The sequence below is a fragment of the Pteropus vampyrus genome, unplaced genomic scaffold, assembly GCF_000151845.1.
Source record: "Pteropus vampyrus isolate Shadow unplaced genomic scaffold, Pvam_2.0 Scaffold170, whole genome shotgun sequence".
Classification (NCBI taxonomy): Eukaryota; Metazoa; Chordata; class Mammalia; order Chiroptera; family Pteropodidae; genus Pteropus; species Pteropus vampyrus.
In genome coordinates, this window is record NW_011888951.1 from 2,458,553 (window position 1) to 2,476,599 (window position 18,047).

At 47.5% G+C, this 18,047-nt stretch overlaps 1 protein-coding gene across 1 annotated transcript in view; it reads left to right on the plus strand.

The window, feature by feature from the left end:
- Window positions 1-3,850: 3,850 nt before the first annotated feature.
- CDCP2 (CUB domain containing protein 2) overlaps window positions 3,851-18,047 on the plus strand; it is a 17,061-nt gene continuing 2,864 nt past the window's right edge. The window contains exons 1-6 of the mRNA XM_023536745.1: window positions 3,851-3,931; window positions 4,022-4,186; window positions 10,067-10,414; window positions 12,888-13,223; window positions 14,228-14,581; window positions 17,497-17,675. Coding sequence (XP_023392513.1) covers window positions 4,108-4,186; window positions 10,067-10,414; window positions 12,888-13,223; window positions 14,228-14,581; window positions 17,497-17,675 — 1,296 coding nt within the window. The 5' untranslated portion in view covers window positions 3,851-3,931; window positions 4,022-4,107. The remainder of the gene's footprint in view (window positions 3,932-4,021; window positions 4,187-10,066; window positions 10,415-12,887; window positions 13,224-14,227; window positions 14,582-17,496; window positions 17,676-18,047) is intronic.

The window sequence follows — 18,047 nt, forward strand, 5'->3', positions numbered from 1 at the left end:
CTCTGCACCCACTCACACTGTGCTGACCCTGTGGCTTTCTATCAGGCACCAACAGAGGAAATCTGGGAGGCGATGCATCCATCTCCCACCAGGCAAGGTCAGCCCCTGCTGATGTCGGGAGCAGAGGGTGGGGTTCTCCCCCAGTGACCCTACCTCCTGGCCTCTGCCACCAGGACCATACTCATGGGAAGTTCTCTTAAGTCCTCAGGGCTCTGGTTAATAGACAGATGTGGCTCCTTGGGGTCCAGCCAGGAACCCCCAGGGATGGCACGGTCTCCCTGTTCCTTGTCCTCTGCCTCACCCCCTTATGAGAGCCCAGACCTTTGCGGGAAAGGGAGGTGTCAGGCAGCACTCTTGCTATGCCCTGAACACCATCCTGTACTCAGGTACAGTGACAGAATGCAGATATGAAAACAAAACTGGCTTAGAAAGGAACTCTAGACAGAGATGTGCACACCGGGACTATGTGTGCATATTCACTCAGAATTATGAACATTCAGGCACAGATGTGCACACCTGGAGGGAATAATTTTATGCAGAGACATACACCTGTACACAGATAGCTGTGACCCATGGAAATAGACGTGCACTTATAAATGTTTACATGCGGAGAGGCACACATCCCCTGAGATTGTCGTGCACACACACAGCTATGACATTTGTACTTAGACACAGGTATACACCCAGTGAGGGACATTCCCACAGAAATCTTTGTACAGATCCAGAGAGAGAGCTGCGTATGTGCAAGTCTAGATGTCTATCCATAGAAATAGAGACACTTCTATACACGGAAGCAGTGTGATCCACATGTATACCCAAAGGTGGGCATGTATACAAAGAAACAGATATGAATACACAGTGATGGGTGCGGTCACAAAGGGCATATTCACATTCAGAAATGGACAGTTACCCACAGAGACTAGTGTACTTGCTGCCTGATGTGTAGACTCTAAGATGGGTTCATGTACCCGAGGAAATGGCATGACCAGATGATGACACGGGAGCATCCAGAGACTGGCAAGTATGCACAGTCACAGAAAGAGGCATGCGTGGCAGCAACTCCCTGCTCCCAGACATACTCACAACACCCTGCCGGGGACAGCCCTTGTGTCCATTAGCTCTAGGATGCTGCGGAGCCTGTCATGGAGAGGAGGGTCATCTCTATGCCAAGACACCCCCAGAAGTTTGAGGGTTGGTCCTCAGAGCTCAGTGCCTAGGGTTCCTGTCTCGTGAGCGGCTTGGGCACTCCCTAATGACCCTGGCAGGCAGACAGCAGGTGTCTTTGTTGCTTCTCTGCCATCTCCCCTGGGGACCAGGAGAGACGGCTACTGATTGGAGAGAGAGGCAGCCAGGAAGGGGAGGCCCCACCCAGAGGTGCCATCAAGGAGAGATGGGTTGAAAAAGTGCAAGAACACTTGAGGCCTGTGTAGCATTTGGAGCTCACACAAATGGAATGATCGGAGGGAAGGGTGCAGGAGCTCTTGTGGATGGGGAGAGGGCTGTGAGATGGAAGAGTTCTGCTTTCTGGCTTGCCCTTTTGCTTTGTATGAAGAGTGGGGTCATCTGCAGGGGAAGGTAGGGATGCATTGTCTCTGGGAGACTGGTGACCATCTGGGATGTCGTCTGTGGAGAATCTGAGTGAGAGCCACCTTAGGAAACATGGAAAGGCAGGGTGGGAGGTAAGGACGGAGACCCTAAATGAGGCTGGAAACCATGGACGGATGCTGTGCCGACTACGTGGTAACAGGACTCTGCTCAGTAGTGCTCAGAGGTCAAGGGAGAATGTGGCCATCAGGGCTCATCCAGCAGATGTCATGAAAGGAGAGTGGGATGACCCCGATCCTGGAATCTAAGCCCACGAGGGAAGGTGGGGCAAGGGGTCTGTGAGGTGGGGACGGAATAGCAGGGAGGAGAGACCACAGCGTTGGGAGGCCTCATGACAGTGCGGGAACAGAAGCGGTTGTTTCAGGGGATGGGAGGAACATTTCAGAGGTGATTCGAGAGACAGCGAGTCCAGGGTGTTGTCACCATAATGGTGACAATCTTATATTATGAATGTCTCATTTGATGCTGTCATGACACCCCCCGTATCCTGGGACGTTCGACATTCCCAGGCATGCAGACATTATGCCTGCAACCGCTGGACTTTTGGGCCATTCACAGGCAGCTTGGGCATGTCCAGGGAGGATGCCCTCAGCAGCCTTCACCCAGGAACAGCTGACAGTTGGTGAACAAGCCCTCTGCTTCCTTGTCCATCAGTGTCACACCTTGAGGCCATAGCCTACACGTCTCTGGAGGCGCCCATGGGGTTCAAGCTTCAGTTACCCACAATAGCAAGTTGCTCATTAATACCCTAAACTTCTCATTCCTGTCTCTCTCGCCAACTCCTTGACCGGCACTTCCCGGAATCCTCTCCCAGATAAACAACCTGCCCTCCAGTCCTTGTCACAGGGCCTTCTTGTGGAACAACTCAAACCAAGACTGTGGTGGCTCAAACTCTTGGAGCTTCGCTGTCTTTCCCTGTAAGATGGGGAGTCTTATATGTGCCTGTGAAATTGGGAGGACGCACCACATGTTGTATGCGAGGCTCCCAGCACCATGCCCAGCCTTAGCAGGTATGCGGCTAGTTCTCTCTCTCACACACACAGTGGTTGTTTAATAAAATCTCCTGTCTCCTCAGACTGCCCACGACAGCTGAACCTTTCTGTTCAATCTTCCAGTCAAGCCCCATAGGTGAGCTGATGCCTCAGGACTGACTATTCCTGATGCTCTTTGCTGAACACCTTCCAGGTGGCCTCCCATACTGGCAGCAAAGGGCTCCCTGGGGATCTGACAAAAGGATGGGCCAGAGGCAACATGTGGTCTGGCAGATGTACATCTGAGTTCCTCTGAGGTAAATAAAAATCATACTTGCTCCTATGCACTGAGCCAGGCACTGGCTAAGACTTCCCATACATTATCTCGTCCAAAGCTCATAGCAAACTGCAGACTATTGCGTACTTCCGTTTCACAGTGAGGAGCCTGGGCCTTGGAGAGGTTGGATGACTTTCCCAGGTTCTTACAGCCTGGCAGCTAGTGGTGGAGACAGGATTCAGACCTCATTGGTCACACCAGAGCCCAAGCTCCTTACTGGGAGGCAGAAATGTGCCATATTCACCTCAGATGCCCTATGCCAGGTGTGTGCTCTGAGCAGATGAGCTTAGGAAATGAGCATTGGGCTGAACGGGACCAAATAAGTCCCCGGAGGAAACAGATCCTGTTTCCTGTTGGACATACAGCCCTGGGGGGCATTTCTGCAGTTTAGCTCCTAACACAAGGCCTGGCACACAGGGATATTAAAGCAAGGTTTGGGGAATCAGTAAAGGAGTGAACGTTTAATATTCTTGGGCAGAATTTACACTATGGCCCTGATCCATGATTGCGTTAGGAGCTGCACAATACAAGTTTCCAATTCTGTTATTCCTGCTGCATTCTTCCACGGAAAGGCTTCTCCCTTGTCAGCCATCCACTACAACCTCCTTTGCTCTCCCTCTGAGCTACTCTAAGCATGTCTGAAGGATGCTTGTCCCACTTGCCCCGTTAGAGGCCTCTTTCAACTCAACTCCCCCATGGTGGGGAATGGGAAAAACTTATAGCGAGTGCCCACTCTGTGTTTTAGCATATATTATCACAGTTCACTTCCATAGCCCTATAGGCACGGCTGAATGGCCCCATTGGACAGATGAGTAAGACCAAGACCCAGAGGAGTTAGATAACTTGTTCCAGGTCAACTAGATAACTGCATTCCAGATCTACCTAGACCCCAAACTCATGCCCCTTCTCCATCACCAGATTCTCTTCCAGCCCCAGTTTGCTTCTCTTCTCAATGCAGTGTGGCCAGTGCAGATCTCAGAAAGTGTAAACCTGGTGACACTAGATCCGTCACCTTAGGGTGGAGTGAAGGAAGCACCTGGGGATCAACTTACTAATTCGAGGGGCCACTGAATTATTCACACCACCATTAACTTGGAGGCCTTTTCAGCCTCACCTCTCTTTCCCCTGTTCCGGACCCTCAGATCCTGGCCTGTCTGGAACGCTGCAGACTTGTGGGAGTCCCCCAGTGAGGAGATGCTGGCACAAGTGAGGTCTTGTCTGCTGCTGGCAGTGGCATTGCTGGGCCCAGGCCCCAGGGCTCAAGCCATGAAAGGTAGGCGCTCCCGGGGACAGGCAGGACCCGGAGGAGGGAGAAAAGAATGGGTAGGCAGCAACTGGAGTCTCAGGAGGTTTCTACGTGGGAGGCCAGAAAGCAAGAGGTCCTTCTGGGGGACTTGGTTGAATCAAGGATAGATTTGTTTCTGAAATGGGGAAAAACAATATCTACCGAGTGCCTGATATGTGCTGGATGCTTTACATGTATGATTGTATTTAAACTTCACAATAAACTTCAAGGTGGGTATTAGTCTCCCATTTTACAGATGAGGAAACTGAGGGCAAGAGAGGTTAAGTAACCTGTCCAAGCCTGTATGGTTTCCAAGGGCAAAGAAAATGGCTCAGAGAACTAAGATTTGAAGGTTTGTTGCTGGCAAGAGTCTCTATTTTGTTCCTGAGAGCCTGCTGTACTTCCCCGCTGCCAGCCAAGTGAAATCGAAGTTCCTTATTATGGTATTTAGTGCCCTCTGAGTATTGTCTCTGATTTCTGTTTAATATCCACCCTCAGTTCCCTTTGTCCCCTGGGCATCCTGTGCTCTGTCAAAGGGTCGCACTCCCTTGTGGAGATGCTTCATCCTCAGGGCTTGCATCCACTGGCCCCTCTGACTGGAAGGTCCCTTTTCTCTTTTTCTACCTTAGAACTTCTGGCTCATCCATCAAGCTCAGGTCTAACACCACCTCTTCCAGGAAGCTTTCCATGTCCCTTCATCAGCCTCATGCTCTCTCCTTGGAGCTCCCAGAACCCGGCTAACACTCTGGTCCCAGGCCATTTTGTGCTGCTCTAGCCCCAATGAGTGGTATGTGCCTGTCTGTGAAGTGAGGGTGATATCATTTCACCCGTCTCAAAAAGACGTGCAAACAGCCATCAGTGCCTTGTTTTCTTGCCGGCTCATGGAGGCTCAGGAAGGAAACATAACTTGCCAGTCACCTTGTTGGTGGCACAGATGAGCTGAACACCCAGGCACCTGGCTTCATGCCTATGTGGTGGGAGGAGCTAGCTGTTCTCATTTTCTAGCCCACCATGGTTTTAGTAGCCTTGGGGTTACCTTGGAGGTCAGGGTGCCTGGCTGAGTCCTAGAGGACAAGGCCTTCACCTGTGGTGGAACCCAGGGCCTCCTGGGTCATAGGAGTTCTGCTCTGACACTCTCATAACTTTTCCTGTCCATGGACATGGCTGGGAATGGACAAGACAGGCACTGGGCAGAATGTCCCTCTGCCCTCCCTCCTGCAATAAAGGCATGAATCAGACACTGTTCTTGCCCTGGTCTGCCCCAGGGGCCAGGAAAGGATTCATTAATGTGAACTAGGTGTGTATCTTGTAACCCTTGCATGGCTTTATGTCATCAGTGTTCACAGCCACCAAGCGAGGGAGGCGTCATTATCCCCACTTCGCAGGTGCATGATTGAGGCTCAGGAGGGTAAATGATGGTGGATCTGAGCCTTTGTTCATGCCATTTCCTCCCTCCAAATCTTCCCAGCTAACAAAACTTTCTCTTTCCTCCTAGTCAAACCCAAATATTACCTCCTCTACGAATCTTGTCCCTCCCCTAATAGTGCTGGCCCTAGCAAGACTGGCCTTCCTTCCTCTGGACCCCAGAGCCCCTACATGGTTACAGTGCCATCACATTGCATGACTTTGTCTCATTTGTGTGACTTCCCAACCCCTGTCCTCCCACCGTGAGCTCTCAGGTAGGGGCCCATTCTGACTCAGCACAACCCTGGGACAGGGCACATGCTTGGAGAGCGTGTTTTCTCTTACAGGGACTTTGGTTAAGGGTATTCTTTAGGATGCTTTTAGTTGCAAGTGACAGGAGCCCAACCAGAATGAGTTTAAGCAAAAAGAAGAATGCATTGGCTCTGTAACCAGGGAGGCAGGAATGTCGCCGAGCTAGGCTCAAGGATGCCTGCAGCCAGGGCATCTTGGCTTCAGGGCCATTTCCACTTTTTACATGATTCTTACCATCTACTGACAAGCTTTCTCAATGGGCCCTGAGCATGGTCCTGTCCAGGGCTCTCCTTATACCAGGGAGCACAGGGTTCTCCTCCGGGCATTTGTAGCAGGACTCTGGTCTGGCCTAGAGCACAAGCCCACTCCTTAGGCCAGTCACTGCGGTGGTGATCGGAGCCCCAGGATTGCCCAGCTGGGTCATGTGTCAACCCCTGGGCCAGAGGTTTTACCACACAGAGTCAGTGGACCCAGTGTCTAACAGAGGGGGTGTGTTGTTGCAAGAGGTGATGCCGGGCAGACCAAAATGATAGCCGTCAGCTACAGCAGTTACTTCCTTTTCTGCACCTCAGATTTCTCATTTGTAAAATGAAGTCAATAACACCTGCCCTGTCTATTTTATGGGGCTATTGTGAGGATGATGTAAGATCATTCACTTATTCATTCAGCAAATATGCATTGAGCACCTGTTTTAGGCCTGGTACTGTTCTACATGCTTGGGATACAGCAGAGAAGAAAACAGACAAAAATTCCTGCTCTCAGAGAGCTTACATTTTTGTGGAGAGAGACTAACAAAGAACCAAACAAGTGAAATGTACAGTATATTGGAAAGTGCTATGGAAAAAAATGTAGCAGAAAAGAGGAATATAGGGGTATGGAGGGTTATATTGTAAATGGGTGGTTGGGAAAAGCCTCACTGAGAAGATGACTAAGAATTCATTAGTTATTTTTTTAACTTTTAATTATGAAAAATTTCAAACACACACAAAGTAGATAAAATAGTATAATGAATCTCTTTGTCTCTAACAACTGCCTTCAACAATTATCAACATTCTGCTTGTCTTGTTTCTTTTCTCCCATCCATTTTGGGGGGTCTGGAGAAATTTAAAGCCAATCCAGATATATTATTTTATCATAAATATTTCAGAATGTATCTCTAACAGAGAAAGATATGTATATATACACATATATATGTATACATACATACATACATATACATATATAGGTATATATACATATATATGTATATATACGCATATATGTACATATATGCATATACATATACATATATTCACAATATCATTATAATGGTATATTTCCTTAATTTTATTTAATATTGAGTTCATATTCAGTTTTCTCCAACTATTGCCAAAAGACCCAAACTCATTACAATTGGTTAGTTCAAATCAGAATCCAAACAAGGTCTATATGTTACATTTGGCTGATATTTGACTCTTGAGTCTCTTCCTCCTTTTTTTTTTTTTTTTTTTACCAATCTCTTCTGGCAACCACTTTTCTACTTTTTTTTTTTAATATTCCACATATAAGTGATATCATACAGTACTTGTCTTTCTCCATCTGACTTATTTCATTTAGTATAATGTCCTCAAGTTCCACTCATGTTGTCGTAAATGAATGGATGGCCTTCTTTGAATTCTATTGTGTATATATACATATATATGTGTGTATATGTGTGTGTGTGTGTATATATATTTTCTTTACCACATTTTCTTTATCCATTCATTCATCAGTGGACACTTAGGCTGTTTCCATATCTTGGTTATTATAAATAATGCTGCAATGAACACCACCAGAGTACAGATAATTCTTTGATATCCTGCTTCATTTCTTGTGGATGTACACTGATAAGTGGGATTGCTGGATTATATGGTAGTTCTAATTTTAATTTTTTGAAGAACCTCCGTATGTTTGCCATAGTGGCTGCATCATTTTACATTCCTACCAACAGTAGTGCACTGTTTCCCTTTTCTCCACATCCTCACCAACACTTGTTATCTCGGTTTTTTTGATAATAGCCATTGTAACGGAAATGAAGTGATATCTCATTGTGGTTTTGATTTGCATTTCTCTGATGATTAGTGATGTCAAGCACTTTTTCATGTAACTGTTGGCCATTTGTATGTCTTCTTTGGAAAAATTTCTATTCAGTTTCTCTGCCCATTTTTAATCAGACTATTTAGTTGCTATTGAGTTGTATAATTTGCAAATATTTTCTCCCATTCCATAGGTTGCCTTTTCATTTTATTACCTATGAAATTAACTTTTTTGGTATTTTTTAATTATAAGAATTTTCAAATATTTAGCAAAGTTGGAAGCATTTTACAGGGAACACCCATCTACCCAACCATCTAGGTTTTACCTTTCATTATTTATCTTTTACTCAGTGATTAGAACAGACATTGATGATGATTATTTCATTAAGGTTTGCAAAATTTTTTTTCCTAATGTGGTTATTCTTTCTGCAGTCTAAAATAAATAACAATTTTCCTTCATCAGCTATTTGGTTTTGCTGAATAAAGTCCACAACAGGAAAAGCAAAGTAGATGCCTAATTCTATTTCTACAGATCAATTAAAAAAAAAAAAAAAAAAAAGAATTTGTGTCCCAGCAACCTCTAAAAGAAACTAATGAGGTTCTTTTTAATTTCTTTTGAGTTGCATTATGCATTCATGAATTTTTATGTATTTAATGTATTTCAATTCACTGCAGTCATTATTCTTTTCTGATGCTCAAATTATACCTTCTCTAGCCAGTGGGAGACTGTGTCAGGTAGGTCCCTGTGTCTTTTGACACAATCCTAGCAGTCTTTGGTAGCTTCTTTGCTTTTCTGGTGTGACAAGATGTCCTGAGAGTGTTCTGTATATTTCCTGTCCTAGACCCACCATTTCTCTAAAGAGCCCTGGTTCATTTTAGTTAGATATAATAATCCTAATCTAAGGCCTAGAGTACACAACTACTGAATATCTTTGGTTTTAGGACTTTTTAGTAAACAGAGCTAGGAAATTAATTTTTTTAGAAAAAAATCTTTAATTCATACTGATGTTTCCAATTCAAATTAAGGATTACAAAGGTTTTCCTTAATTTTTAAATTTTATATTTATATCGTTCTTACACTGAAAAATCTTAGTTTCTGTTGACATTAACATTCTTGCTTTATTCTAATATATAAAATACAGTAATAGTATTTACTATTATTAATAATCAATTGACTGAAGGTACTTAAGATTTCTTTGTGATTAATTTTGCCCTTGGGATATATCCCACGAGGAATATACAATAAATATAGTGTCTTTCAAAATCACTTAAAATCATTTTTCCCCAGGTGAATGTGCCTCCAACTTGATAAATAGTTAAGTTTATTTTTTTTAGTTTGGGATATTTAGGGGTTATTTAAATTTTTTTTGATAATTTAAATTTTTCATTAATATTATTTATAAAGTCAAAATTATAAAACAAGTTGCATTTAAAGAGGTCTAGCAGTCATGCTTGCCTCTTTCCTCCTGTTTGCTTCTCCCCTTACAGAATAAATTTTATTCTTTTTCTTTCATTGTTTCCCTTTTTCAAATATAAACAAATATGTACATACTAGGATGTACTTTTAACCTTGTTGTGCAAATTTTCACTCAGGGCGATGGGAAGGGTTATTATTATTTTTAATTTTTAAATTCCCTCCTGCACATATCTAGGGCCAGGCATATAGCACTATTTTATCTAAAATTATAGGTCCACCCTGACACGTCCTGTCTCCTTTCTGTGCTTTATTTTCCCCCATAGCACTTATCACTATTTTATATGCTCTATATTTTACTTATTATGTTTACTGTCTGTCTTTTCCACCAGAATGTAAATTCCACAAGGGCAGGAATTTTTGTCTGTTTTGTTTCTGCTGTAACCCCAGCACTTAGAACAATGCCTTGCACTCAAACAATATTCATTGAATGAATATAAGAGTGCCTGTTAAGTATTTGAAGAATAAGTAAATAAATGAACAAATACATGAATAAATGAATTGATTTGGGACCATGGATGGCCTCATGCTTTTTCATCCCATCCCAGGGACCGAGCTTTGTAGCTGGTCCCACCACACAAGACCCCAGCACTGACTCTGAGCCATTCTTCCCTCTTGCCCCAGGTGTCAAATGTGGGGGTGTGCTTTCAGCACCTTCTGGAAACTTCTCCAGCCCCAACTTCCCCAGGCTCTACCCCTACAACACGGAATGTAGCTGGCTGATCGTAGTGGCTGAGGGCTCCTCCGTGCTGCTCACCTTCCACACCTTTGACCTGGAGTACCATGACACCTGTGGCTTCGACTTCCTGGAGATCTACAATGGGGCCGCAGGAGACAAGGGCAACCTTCTGGGGAGGTTCTGCGGTCAGGTGCCCCCGCCACCTTTCGCCTCCTCCTGGCATGTCATGTCTGTCATCTTCCACTCGGACAAGCACGTGGCTAGCCACGGCTTTTCCGCAGGCTACCAGAAAGGCAAGGGGGACTCAGCAGCGGAGAGGGTGGCCGTGGGATGGAGGCGAGAAGAGAGCAGGGAGGCTAAGCTGAGACTTGCCGGGTCTCGGCATCTTCTCATGTAGGTTGCTCCATAACCTGGATGACCCTCTTCTTGTAGCTCAGGGGACAAAGGCAGCCTCCATTTGTAGTCTTGGTAGCTGGAGGTTTTCAACCCTCACAGCAACACTCCCCATGTCTCCCTCCATTATTCTTGGGAGTCCCAGAGGGTCTCACTGTGCTCAGGAATGAGGCCTCTTATATTTTTCTATCATTATCCTTCCTATCCCATGCCATGGCATCAGGACACAGGAGGGGACGCCATGCTGCCACTGCTGCTGACCCCTCTGCACATCCTATCATTTCACAGGCTCAGAACCTCCCTTCCCCTAACTCCCAGAGTGGAAGGGGCCAGAGGGCCCATGTGGAGCTGGTCACACTCTCCCTCCCCAAACCTTTCCTGAACTCGCTTCTTATATCTTAGGTCTTTAACCCTTCCCTCCTCCAACTGGGCTTGCAACCTGCCCCTCCGTCTCGAGAAGGGAGCAGAGGCCTTGCTCTCCTTAGCTTTCTCCTTGACTCAATCCTCCTATACTTAGACTCCTCTGCATAGACTCAAACCTCCTGCCTTCTCCCAAGGCCAAAGCCAAAGGCCTTATTCATGGCAGTTCAAGCAATTGACAACCACCGAGGCTTCTGGTACATGGGGTCCACCAACAGCAACCAAGGGGATGGCGGGGGAGGGTCAGGTGGGACACCAGTTCCCTCTGGCATTAGAGGCATAAAATTTTAGAATGCTAAAACACAAGAATTACAGAATTGTCTAATCACAGTTTTGGAATTTTAAACTGTTAGGTTTTTAGAAGATTAAGATGTCATAACCTTCATCGATGTCATAATATCATGGGCAATGTATTCCAACATTTTTTAGAACAGGAGTACCCATATACCAAATAAAACCTTATGTTAACCCCTGATATATAAAAGAGATAAAGGCGGCATTTTAGCGGTATGCATTTACTTTGTAAGTTCATATTTTTAACATTTACTTATTATAAGCCAGTCATTGAAAACATAAGTCAATATTGATGGCTTCCAATAAGTTAAATTTTTATATGTAAGACACGTGACTGTGGACATTGTCTTTCACTGCATTAAAAAATAGTTTTAATACTACATAAGAATGAAATTTGCACCAGATGCCTGCAGATAGATGCACCAGAGGGCCACGGTGGAGACCCAGAGCACAGTTCAAAAGGCTTGACTATGGGTATTAGCCTTGGGAAGGATCTCACAGACTGCTGAAACTTGCCCTCTCATTTCACAAACAATAAATCTGAGACCAGAGAGAGAATGCCCCTTCCCAAGTTCATACAGCTCAGAGCGGAAACACTGGGACAAGAAGTCAAGTCCTTAGCCACGCAACAGTGCTCCTTTCACAAGCTACGCTATGGGGAAAGATTCTGGAGTGTCAAGAAATACATCCAAGTGTGCCCCTCCCAGGTCTTATGATTTCTAATATTCCCATGAGGCTCAGAGAGGCTGGGTTACTTGCCCAGGGTCACACAGCTAAGATAAGGCAGAATTGGGAGGACACTTGTTTTCAGACTTCGAGCCCATCTCTACTTCATTAGATGCTCTCTCTAAGCCTCAGTTTTCTCATCTAATAGGGAGGTTTGATGACACATCTGAACTCAGGCACCTCAGCCTCTGTACCCCATTGGCCCGTTAAGAGGGGACAGTGAGTATCACAAGGTTGAGTGCACAGGCTGTGCAGTTAATCAAACCCCATTCTCTATGTTACCAGCTGGGTGACCTGCTGTCAGGGCCCTGTCCATGTCTCTTGGGACTTGCTGCTTTAGTGGTTCCTGCCAACCCTCTCATCTCTTTGCTTGAGGGCTTTTTCTGAAGTCTTCATGAGTCACTTCTTCCCACAGCAGCTCCCATACCTTCAGGTGGCATAACTGACGTGTGTGCTCTACATCATTCCCCAGAGTTCCCCAACATGGCTCAACAGCTGGTTTGTCAATGCCCTTTAGTAGCCATCTCCCCTTCCCTCCCCTTTGGTGGTGTTCACTCCCTCCCTCCCCACATGGGGTCCCCTGCATCTCCCAAATACACTCCGTGCTCAAATCCTTGTCTCAGGGTCTGTCTGGGTGAACCCAAACTCACGCTGGTAAGTTACATAACTTCTCTGTGCCTCCATTTTCCAACTGTAGAATGAGAAAAATCACCATGCATCCCTCATTGGGTTATGGGAACAGCTTAAAAAAGATGGCATAGGTGCTAAGTGCCAGGCCTGTGCCTGCCACGTAGCAGGCACTCAGTAGATGGTGATGAAGTTCCCTTGAAATACTTCTGGGAGTGGCATGTTGAGGGTTGACTGGTTCCCAAGGAAGGGGGTTGGGGAGCCATGGGGGGAGAGGAAATTCAGTTCAAGTGGGCTTCCTTGCAGATGTGTGTGGTGGCATCCTGACGGGCCTGTCGGGGGTCCTTGCCAGCCCTGACTACCCCAACAACTACCCCAACAATGTGGAGTGCCACTGGGTGATCCGGGCTGCGGGCCCCGCCACCGTCAAGCTGGTTTTCGTGGACTTCCAGGTGGAAGGCAATGAAGAGTGCACCTATGACTATGTGGCTGTGCTTGGGGGACCTGGCCTTGCGAGTGGGCAACACTACTGTGGCAGCACCAGGCCCCCCACTCTTGTGTCACTGGGCCACGAGCTGCAGGTGGTGTTCAAGTCCGACTTTAACATTGGAGGCCGGGGCTTCAAGGCCTACTACTTCTCAGGTAGGAGGGGATGAAGGTACACCCCAATCTCCTCTGCATGCTGAGCTCCTGGCTCCCCAGTATGCTTGTGGGGAGAGAGAGTTACAATTTCCTGCCTCCGGGCTTTGAGCTTCTTGCTCTTTTTCTGTCTGGAATGCTCACCCTTCCCTGCCTGGCCAACACCAAGGCATAAACATGTCACTTCCTCTCTGAAGACTTTCTGATTCATTCAGAATTAATCCCTTCCTTCAACTCATTACGGAAGTTTTTTCACAGCAATAATCTAACACATCACTTCTGTGTGTGGTTTGTATGTCAATTTCCTCTGTCTGACCGTGAATTCCTATAGGCTTATCTTTGTACTTGCCACATAGTAGGTATTTAATTAATGTTTGTACAAGTGTATGAACAAATCTGTGGGGTGTTTGCTATCTATGAAAGGAGAAGGAAAAGGAAATAGACAATGACAACTCACTGTGACCTATGTAACAGTAAGAATCATGGATGACGTCCTGGAGGAGGAGAGTAATTGGCAGTGCTTTGAAAGAGTTAAGCAGAGGCAGAAGGAAGAGATGGGTGTTCCTAGAAGAGGGATCGGCATATGCAAAGGCATGGAGGACAGAGAGGATTTGGTATGCTTGTAGTACTAGATGTTTGGTGAAGCTGGAAGGTAGGGGTGGTTGAGGGCAGTGAGAAAAGGAGAAAGTTCAGATCATAAACAACCTTGTCTGTCAAGTCGAAGTTTGAACTCTTCTCTGAGGATGGGTATTAGGTGGGGTTATTGAATTTCTAACAGTGCCAACACTCTTGAAAGGGATTGTCAATTGGAATGAGGGTGCCAGCTTTCAGCTAGTTTCAGTTTAAAGCAGGCTTTGGGATCAATTGTATGGTTTGCTGGCCATGGTGCCCACAACCTTCCAGTGTGATGTTAGGACCTGTGTAGCACCTGCTGCCCAAGTGTGGTTGCAGAGGGAGATAAACCCCCACCCTTCTCACCATTGCTCCTTCCACCCACTCTTCCCCAGGAGAATGCCAGGAGGTATACACAACGGTGAAGGGTAACTTCTCCAGCCCACGGTACCCCATCTCCTACCCCAACAACATCCGGTGTCACTGGACCATCCGCCTGCCTCCTGGATACCGGGTCAAGGTGTTCTTCCTGGACCTGGAACTGGAAGGGCCCAACAGCCTGACCAAGACCTGTGACTTTGACCACCTGTCAGCCTTTGACGGGGCCAGCGAGGAGGCGCCCCTTCTGGGGAATTGGTGTGGCCGTCAGCTGCCACCACCGGTCACCTCAAGCCACAACCAGCTCCTGCTTCTTCTGCACACAGACCGCAGCACCGCCCACAGGGGCTTCTCTGTGGCCTACATTGGAGGTCAGTTGGGGTTGAGGGGCTGGGTGTGCTGGGTGGGGAGAAGGTGAGGTGGGGGTCCCAGGTCTTTACAGCTTCCTTCCTTTATGCCACTGACTTGTCCTGATTCTCATGAATAGTCTCCCCCAAGCCATTCCCGGGTGGCTCCACCACTGCTGACTCCCGCCTTGGGACCTTTGGTACCAGTGTGGCCCTTGCTCGGTCATTTCCACTATTGCAGGGCCCTACTTTTCCAGCTTCCAACTCCATGATCCCTAATCCCTACCTATCTGGCCTCTTTTGTACCTAGGGGTAAGACAAAATATGATAATATTGTTTACGATAAATAATAGGTATAACCACGGAGATGCCACAAGCCTTGCTTGTATCAGTCAGAAGTCCTGACTGACAGTGCTTTGAACAAATGGCCTTTGTTTTCCTCACACAACAAGAAGTCTGAAGCTAGACAGCTACTGTGTTGTCCCAGATAGTATCTCTGGAATTCTCCTGGCCTCATGACTGCAAAATGGCTGCCACAACTCCAGGCATCATGTCCATGTTCAAGGCTGGAAGAGGATAGGAGAGGTGCCAGCCACAAATGTCTCTTTATCGGGAAAGTAAAAGCATTTTCAGAAGCCCTCAAAAGACTTCTTCTTGGTTTTATCGGTTTGAACTTGGTCAGATGGACATGCCTAACTGCAGAGGAAGCTGGAGAAATTGATACTCAGCTTTCCCAGCTTCCAGAGTGCCAGTTAGATTTACCGGCCGACAGTGTCCACTATTTCTTTGCTCTCTCATCACCTTTCCCTGGGCCATGGGTCCAGAAATGCCTGTGCTCCGGAAGCATTTTGCCCTCTGCCTGACGAGGCCGAAGCTCTTGTTGCGCAGATATGGAAACGGCGGTACAGAGAGAGGAAGGGCCTTCACTGCAGTCACACGGTGGTGGGTGGCACAGCTAAGACTAGAACTCAATTCGCTGCCTTTTTGTGTGGCTGAGCAGGCCGGGGGAGGGAGCCCAGAGCTAAGCTCAGACAGATCAAGGCCACGTCCACATGCTGCAATTTACTGACCATCCACAGGGGCTCATCTGTAGAAGGGGCTGATGAATGCCCTAGACGGGCAGTCGTTAAGATGAAATGAGGTGACACAGGTCACAGTGCTTGGCTTTGAGGACCTCTTTGCTGAGGGTGTCTTTCTCTCAGGTGCTTCAGGCCTGAGAGAAAAATCTTTCCTCTCTCCTTACCTCATAAACAAAAGGAGTTTGGGGGCCCAGAGATGGGGAAGGAAACAGTAGAGCTGCAGCAAGCAAGCAGCAGTGAAGTGACCTGGGCAGGCCCACCCTCTCTGAACCTCAGTCAGCTCCATCCCTAAACGGAAGGAGAAAAACTGCCACTCTGTTAGAGCAATCCTCTTCTCCATTGCACTCTGGAGAGCCAGCTGCCATGCAGCTCTGCCACACAGCTGGCTGACAGGTCGCTTTCTCCCCGAGCGTCTAAGTTTTTCCACCTGTAAAACGAGGACATTGGCCAAAGGAGCTTTAAAGTCCTTTTTTGTCTCCCACAGTCTTATTTCCAGGTCTGGGTCCTCTCCCAGCTCTGTGTGATCTCAAACAAGTCCCTTTTCCTTTTGGTGCCTCCAGAGACTGAGGGTGGAGCAGCTCTAACCCTGGCTCCAGTTCAGGGCCAGGGGCCTCGCTCCCACCCCACACCGCCTCCCTGCCCAATCTCTATGGGAGCCCAGGGTCAGACAGGGGCACTTGTGCTGGGCAAGGTGCCAGATGTGGCCCAGGCTGCAGGCGGCCTCCTGACTGGAGGACAGCTTCGGCATCAATCAGGGGTGACACACAGTTCAGCGCCACCAAGATCATCGTGGGAGACGGCAGGCCCATAAATCCCCAACTGCCCAGACACCAGAGGCTGAAATATGTCTGAGGCATTTCCCGAAGAGGAGTTGAGAGTTCCAGGCCTCTGCCTGCCAGCTCTTTCCTTTTCCTTCCACCCGTCACCCCTTTCCTTTCTCCTGTGCTCACCCCTGTTCCAGCAAGCACTGCCCACAGACACACACTTGCACACAGGCACACATGCGTGGAAAGACCCAGACACTTAGAGTCACACTGTCCTGGCCTGGAGAGTGCAGGGGGCCACTAGAGAGGGGAGAGAGACCAAGACCTCTGGAATCCTACAGACTCGATGCTTAAAATCCCAAATCAACCACTGCAAATTTCACCTCTCAGGGCTTCAGTTTCTAAAACTGTAGATTGAGTTTAGTCATGTTCACCTCATGGGGTCATTGTGAGGACAGAGTGAGGCTTCCTTGACCACCTTTTTTCAAAACTGTACACCTACCCCACTCCTCAACACTCCCCTCCCCCAAACCCTGCTCTCCTTGCCTTTCTTTGCTTGGTTTCCTTCAGACCACTCTGGTGCTTAGGTATATTTTGCATATTTATTGCCCCCTCGCCCAACTACAGTGTAAGCTCCAAGAGGGTGGGAATGTTTGGCTGTTTTTTTTTTTCCATTTCTGTATCTGTGGTGCTTAGACTAGTGCCTGCACATAGGAGGCCATCAGTAAATATTGGTTAACTGATTGAATGAATTGCTTGACACGTGGCAAAGCAATCAGCAAATAGAAGCTTTTATTATGACTAAGAATATTCATTCATTTAATCAATCATTCATTCAGCATCCACCGTGCCTGCTAAGCTCTGTGCTGGACTCAGAGAACCCTAAGAAGCATGCGTGGTGCCTGCCCTGGGCAGCTCATCAGCTGATGGAGTTAAATGGAGCAAAGCATGTAAAATGTCCCTATAGGACTGCATAAGAGCCATCCCCACTCTGGGCTCAGTTTTCCCATCTACCACCCTTGGATGGGGGCTTGAGGAGAGTGGGGGGTCAGAGTGCCTGTCTTGAAGGCCTCCAGCTCCTCCCTCCTGTCCTCAGTTGTACCCATGAACGTGAGCTGCTCCCGCACGGACTTCCAGATCCTGATCTCTGCCCAGGCGCTGGCCCCACTGGGGCGGACCCAGGTGTACTTGGGCAGCAGGCGCTGTGCTGCCCAGGAAGTCAGCAGCACCTTCCGGATCCAGGCCCGCTTTGACACCTGTGGCACCGAGTCTCAGGTACGGCTGGGGGAGGAAGGCAGGCATGAGGGAGGACCTCTGACCCCTGCTGAAAGTCACCTGCCATTCCTGAGAATTCAGCTTCTCTTCCTGGCTGACTGGTGACTGCACAAGCCTGCATGCAGAACTCAGCCCCTATTGGCTTTCGTTCAACAAATTTGCTCAGTGTAGACACAACAAAGAGCTCAAACATGGGAGACAGAAAAGGGGTCCCACTGTACAACCTCCAACAACCCCCTAGTGGAGGATCCTCCCACAAAGCCCTGTGGGCTGACCATCTCCAAAGGCTTCCGGCTGTTCCCCTCCTCCTTCCTGGAGCTCCCCAGGGCCACGGAGTCCTCACCCTTTTAACATGCAGAGCTGTGAGTGAGC